Here is a 7,387-nt window from a genome sequence, read left to right as displayed (position 1 = left end):
CATTGGAAATAGAAGCACGTAATTTTGGTATTTCACGCACTAAAACCTTCGTCGCTAAATATGTAAAAAATCCTATATGATAATTATTTTCAAGCGATGATGGAATGAATAGAAGTCACAATTTAGCAAGAAAAAAAAATTAAAAATTGTCTTCGTAAATGACTAGGTACTGGTGACCAAATAAATAAATGTTAGTTTCTTAAATCACTTAAAGGCAAGTTTCAATCTTATTATCAACATCGTAATGTAAGACAGTAGGTAGCGCTGAAGAGATGGATTATAGACAGGCATTGTGAGACAGGCTAATTAGCTGTGGTGTCAGAGCCCCGAAAATGGTTATAAAAAGTCAGAAATCTTTAACTTGGTATATCTAAAGGTTCAAACGTTGGTAGAATCAGGCCCATGCCTACAAAAACTTTCTGGAAAAATAATTTGGGATCAATTCAATAAACTTCAATATAGACTTCATCTCATCTTAGTGAATATTCTTCGGGGCTGGTTCTTTGTGAGTGTCAGGAAGTATACAACAATCTCATTAGAATAGTTGCCAGATAAAGTACGAGCTTCTTGGCCTGGTAAATCGATGACACTTTACCAATGGCTACTAAATCTATAGCCGAGAGGTAAACGAGGTTATATAACGGAGCAAGAGAATGGTCCCTTGTTGACACAAGTAGCTAACGAGTTAGCCAATAGCAAAAGCCCTAACAATTGCTCTGATTGAGAGCTCGCGTGAACAAAGTCCAAGCGATTTGTCCTGTACCTTCCTAACGACAGGTCGCTCTGTCAGTGCCTTCCCAATAGCCTTTTAACCAGGAATAAAAAGCAATTCTTATCTGCGATCATCACCCTGTACATTTGTACAATGATGTGTACAACGGAGCCATAGTGTGGAGAGCACCAAATATGATTTAGCAAATGTGAGCGTTTTAACCAAACATGAAAAGTAGAATGTTGTTCGATGCCAATGTCTGTAAAGAGCAGCGGTTATCAAAATTTTCACCATTGCACTGTTGTTGGGCTAAAAAATAAATTGCGATAAAGTTATCCTTAAAGCGTTTGAGTATGATGAAAAGAAGAAAAATCAGTGAAAATTAAATGATGAAAGGACTGTTAATACTTCAGTGGCTGACACTTCCTTTTAGGCCTCGTCATCCATCTGACAGTGTAAAATATTGTTTAAAGCTAAAGAAAATTATATTATCTTATGTAATCACTAAAAATTAATTTTATATTTACTTAATATTTATTTATTATCTACTATCTTCTATATTTTTTTATTGATTTGTAATAGCATATATATTTTATAAATATAAAACCAAACTGAGAAATCCGCTTTTTAGAGAAACATGTTCCTTTTTGATATGTATATAGGTAAATAAAAAGAAAGCTTAAAAAACTTTTACTTGCTTCATTGCTAGCAGAAGTACAGGAATAATTTTTAACTGAAAGCACGCTTCTTAAGAAACACTCATTGCGAGAATGGTTCTACTCCTCTTTCTACCAACGACAGTCATAACCTAAACGACTTAGCAACCGAACAATATTTACAAGTACTGTCACAAACTGTTTCTGTTTTATAACGTTTATTTGCAAGAGTAATCAAGTGCATAGTTAAAGATTTACGTCTTCTTTATCAGTAGTAATTATTTTGTTTAAGTTTTGAATAATTTCAGACGGAACAAAATTAACAAATAACTGTGAGTGAACAGAATGAACCTATTTTTATTTATTCTTTGCACATATAATCAAATAATTTATTAAATTCACATCACTGCCATAAAATATTCCGGATGCAAGATTATAAAAATTAAAATATTCGATGAAAAGAAAACACAGCCTATCCTCCGAAATTAATTAGCTCGCATGGATGGATTAAATATTTAAGTAGATTTTGACAAATGGCGGCCTAGAAGCTATTACTTAAAAGCTCTAATAAGAAGGGTGTTTGCCCCGTTCATTAATTAGCTATAACCAAGCCAATTACTAAGTTGACATCAGCATGGCAAGCTCACCGTGCTTAAATTTAAGAGGAAATTTTAAAACTCCGGGAAATCGACTGTGATGTAATAGATATAATATTAAATGAAGTGAATGTTTAATCCTCTGACTTTTTTTTTAATAATTTATTTATTCTTATTTATAACTGTATAAAATATATACAACAAGTAAGTTTTCTGTAGGTGACATTGAGACATGATTCAAACATGTGGAGAATCTACCCATTGATAGAACTCCATATAGTTTTGAAAATACTTACTTGTAGCTGATACAGGTGATTCGTAAATAACTAAATACGAAAATTTTCAGGTTCCGATTTTATATAAAATGCAATACTGAATGATATTTGGTTAGCTGTTAACTGAGACCACTATCAAGCGAAAGTTTAACAGAAAATCTACCAATAAAATTTTTGTACCCAAAAAGCCATCACAATAGAATTAAACACAACCATGACAATGGAAAAGAAACTTTACAAATAGTAAATTTTCTTTTAGTTTTTCCTACTACAATTACACAATATTTTAGAAAATTCATAAATTCAATACAATTATATTTATGCGTAACCCATTATTATATGATTGTAAGGATTTGTATCCATGTAAAATAATAATTTTGTTACTGTAAATTTATAAATAAAGTAGTGTCATTATTTAAAAAAAAATGAATACCTGATAATTATTCAGTAATTGACTTTATGTTATTTCGTAAGGATAGCAATAGCTAATACGTTTAGGTTAACTCCACAAACTATACAACATATTCACTGCTGAACTAAATGCAATAGCAGCAGCACTTCACTTCTGTCTATCCTTGAACCACACCAACATAACAATAATTACAGACTTGATTATGCTCGATAAAAGGTTTAGATTATATGTACCCAGAGCATCCGAAAATGTCTTGCATTTATTTTCACTTAAAAACTCTACACAATATGGGTATGTCAGATTAGCTGATCATGCTGCAAGAGAAGCACTCGTGCTTCCGGGACGGAATAAAGCTAGTTTAACTCCGACAGAGATGAGCAGGCCTCTTGGAAAAGAAGTCAAAGATAAATGGCAATCTTTGTGGAACGAATGCCCAATGAATAAATTAAAAATTATTAATTATTATGTCCAGCCCTGGGGTACCTCCAGTCGGAAATGCCGTAGAGAGAAGGTTGTACTGACCAGGCTGAGGATAGGTCACACGAGGCTCACCCACTTCTATCTTATATCAAAAGAAACGCCTCCCAACTGCCAGTATTACAATAACAATTTAACAATAAGCCACATTTTCGAACAATGCCCATATTTCACACCACACCTCAATAGCTTAGCGCTAAACCAAGATAAAACCCCTTGGATAAATAAAGATAAAGATAAAAACCCTTGGAGACGATGATAAAACAATAGAATTAGTGTTTCAGTTTTTAAAATCACAACATTTACTGACAAAAATATAACATTAAACGGAAGAAAGGAAAATAATAATAAATATAATAATAAATAAAAGAATAGATAATCAAATTAAAGGCTGGATCGAATTAAGTGAATATAGGCAAAATTAAATAAAATATAAATGGCGTTGATGACCAATGAAGTTTGACGCCACTGAACAAAAAAAACAAACAAACAATAACAAATCACTATAAAATTTTAAAAAAATGTTGACTGAAGGACATTATATATTGCAAGCCAATACAGAATAGTATATTTAAAAAAGGTGACGATTATAACTACAACATTTCAGAATGATGATTATAACTACAACATTTCAGAATGACGATATCCATTAAAATCTTTCTTTTTTTCTTTTTTTAACATTGCGATTTTCTTTAGCCACGAAAATGTTTTATTTCCAGGTATATTTTGAAATATCCTGCACCCTCTTTTAACACGAGAAAAACAAAATAAAATAATTTTTGTAAGTTTTGGATTAAGGTACAGCAAAAACTTCTTTATCCGTTATACAAATATAAAGTTAATATGTATTTGAAAGTAAACAAAAATTGCTCTGAGAGCCATGGCAATGAGAACTGAAGCGTTCAAGAGGAGCAGAACTTTAGTAGAATGTTTGAGAACTCATTTTATTCAAGCGGTCATCAAATCTGTTACTTTTTTTTAAAGAATCAAGTATATCAATTAACGAATAGAGAGTTCTGTGAATAAGTCGGAGCCCATATTTATTCATTTTGAAAAATTGATAAACTATAGAGATCTCGTGATTGTTCAAAGTAAATTGAAAATTACAATTACAGAAATACTGACCTTCCTGTCTTTGTTATGATCATTTCAGTTCCTAGTTCGTTGAACTTCTCCCAGAGATCCTTAGTGTCGAGAAGACATTCGACATGTGCTAGCTCCTCGCAGTTGGCTCGCTCTTGGAGGAGGATGTTGGGCTGTTCTTCTCCCGTCGATGAGGATATTTCGGGAGGACTATCTCTTCCTGGACTCCGCCTTTTTCGTCGGCCAGGACCTCCTGGAACAAATTAAAAAAAAAAAATTTAACTTTTCTTTGTTTTATGCATGTAAATATGGTCATGTATTTAAAGTATACATATCCCTTGTCATACCTGACATTCAATATCCAAAATTTGGTACTGCTTAAATGTATGTTTCAATTATTAAATATTTAGTTCATCTTTTAAAATATATATATTATAATGCAATAATAATTTAGTATATATAATAATATAGTTCCGGTATCGGTCGGAGTAACAACTCATTAGTGCTCTCAGTAATTTATCGTTAGTACATCAAAACATTGGACAACAATTCTCAGGCCACTGCTGATGTACAGCTGTGAAGTCTGGGGAGCGGTATCCTTTACGAAAAGGAAGAAACTATACTATTTTCTTAATAAAGTCCTAAGAATCCTTGGTTTATAAGAAATAGCTAATTGCATCGGGAATTACATATGGAGTCAATAGAGAATTACATCGAAAAACGGTTCATGAAGTTTCTCTCCCAGTTGCCGACAGTTAAAGGAGCAGTGACCTACAACTGGGAAACCCAACCTGGACCCGAAGACTGAAGCCCAGGCTGCTGCATGACATTCTGTTATAAATTCTATATTTATTCATTCATTGTCACACTACCTCTATTTTACTTATTATTATTATTTTTTTTTTTTCTTCTCTCGTTTCTTTTTCAAATTAACTTGTTTGAAATTGTTTGTTTTTTTAAGTGTACCAATATCATTATTTTTTGTTATTAATTTTACTTTTCTCTTTTATTAAGAAGCATTATTCTTATCTATTTATTTTATCATTAATAATAACGTTGTATATAGTTAGGGGCGTCTTTTGTACGAGACTATACCCTCCCCCATAATTAACTGTTTAAAAAATTATAATGTAACGGTTATATCAAACATGTAAGGTCCACCAAGCCGATCTGGTATAAAATAAAATTTTTAAAAAAATTCGACAATTATTTTACCATCTAGTTATTATAGCCTACAGTTTAGTGAACTTTTATAAGACTATAGTACTGTTCAAGAAAGGTTTAACTAGTAAAGAAAACATCTAATAGAGGTAAGCGTTAAGGTATCCGTTATCTTCAGACCTCGTGCGCATGCACCTCTACAGCTCCCCTCTACTTACCATCACTATCTTGGCTGTTGACAAACATAATACGTCTATTCAGTGTTCGAGTGCTTATAGAAGGATATAATTTGTAATTTGTAAAATAAGAATCATTCAATGAACACGATGGGCATTACTAACGAAAATATAATTAATGCTATGAAGGGAATGAACGAAAATATTGAAAAGAATAATAAAATAAATGCAGAGCTCATTCGAGAACTAAATGCAAAATACTTGAAGAAAAAACCGATAAGCTTCAAGAAAAAATAAACTTCTTGAAACGGCTGCTCAGGAAAAATAATTTTGTTCTTTATAATGTCCCCCAAACAAACAATGAAAATACATTGGGAAAAGTTAAAGAGGTTTTGAACCAGGCAAATATAAGGCAATTTTCCTGATTACGCCTAAAATACTTGTTTTCGATTAAAAAAGGGACCAATATTAGTATCACTAAATAACTATAATCTCAAACTGGAAATATTTAGGCAGAAAGAAATACTAAAAAGTAAAAACATTTCCATCAATCACGATAAAACATTACAGGAAAGGGAAGAGGGGAGAAAAATATACTCATATCTTCAAAATTTACGCAATATTGACGAAAATGTTTCATACAGGAAAGGCTTTTTTAAAATAAGAGGCTCACATTATCGAATAAAAGAAGTAGAAAATATTCTTAAACAACAGGAATCAGAAACTTTAAAACTTAGTTCAAACACACAAGAGGGTAAACAACCAAAATCATCCGATAAAGAGCAGGTTCATAAAAAAAAGGAAAACTGAAGAAAGTTAGCATAAATTGATAACCTAAAACTCTCTAGTAAATAAGCAGTTTCTAGCAACATAGGATTATCAGTTATATTACGTTCAATACATTGTATAATTGCATTATGTTTAGAAAGTATTAATCTTCTGTATTCTCTGGGGTAATTGAATGGTACGATGAACGGCCGGGGGGCTCTAAGGAAGTGCTAATAACAATAGTTGCGAGCTAAGACAGTGCCGGTGGTAGCGTGTGCCGAGTAATTGAAGTGCCGATTACAAAGGTGTGTAAATAGAGGACTGGAGGGTGGTGTGGTCTAATAGCAGAAGGCAAGCTGCCTGTCTGTAATGAGGAGTTGCTGACCGCAGTCCGGTCTTTTGCCACGCTCTGCCACCTGTCGTCGCGACTGGACCAGCGGTTGTCCTTTGGGTAAATGTATTTTCAAAGGATATTATAAGATGAAGAGAAGTAATAACGGTAGAACTTCTCCTTAATACTTTAAAAACGTAAAACCGGGTTAGTTTGTATTAGATAGGGAGTGACTCAATGATCAGTTACAGATCAGTTCCTTTTCAGTCCGTATGCATACGGCCTTAGAGTATATGATAGAATAGGCTGCTATTTTTATCCATGTATTTAATATTATTTTTCAAGAAGTGTGTCAAAGAAGAGAAACATTGTAACGCTTTCTAAAATTAATTATAAACACAGGAGAATCAATAGCTGGTACAATTTAAGGTTTAAAAAAAATATTGCTTGGAAATTCTATGAAAATGATTAATATTTCATTTTTCAAACATAAAATACATTTTCTGTTTACTCAAATCCTTCTAACTCTCACAGCAGACAATAGTTAATATGTACTAATTACTTAGGTTTTTTTTTTTCAAACGAGATATACCCTGATATCTTAAAATAACAAGACATAAGATGGCCTTTCGTCCTGTATTAGTGTATAATAATATTAATATAATATTTGTGACCGTTAAAGGTGTAAAACTGAAGCTATTTTTAAATATTCAAATCAATCTGACCATTATCCAAGTTTA

General features: G+C 32.2%; 1 protein-coding gene across 2 annotated transcripts in view; it reads right to left on the bottom strand.

Annotated features, from left to right (window-relative positions):
* Positions 1-7,387, bottom strand: part of LOC106682551 (T-box transcription factor TBX20) — a 118,302-nt gene that overhangs the window by 74,360 nt on the left and 36,555 nt on the right. For both annotated transcript variants that reach the window (XM_067053545.1, XM_067053544.1), the window contains exon 2: positions 4,254-4,464. In XM_067053545.1, the coding sequence (XP_066909646.1) occupies positions 4,254-4,464 (211 nt within the window). The remainder of the gene's footprint in view (positions 1-4,253; positions 4,465-7,387) is intronic.

The sequence above is a fragment of the Halyomorpha halys genome, unplaced genomic scaffold (assembly GCF_000696795.3).
Source record: "Halyomorpha halys isolate HHAL.00 unplaced genomic scaffold, Hhal_1.1 Scaffold423.1, whole genome shotgun sequence".
In the NCBI taxonomy this organism is placed as follows: Eukaryota; Metazoa; Arthropoda; class Insecta; order Hemiptera; family Pentatomidae; genus Halyomorpha; species Halyomorpha halys.
The sequence above is the reverse complement of the archived record's forward strand: the minus strand, read 5'-3'. Positions and strand labels throughout refer to the sequence as shown.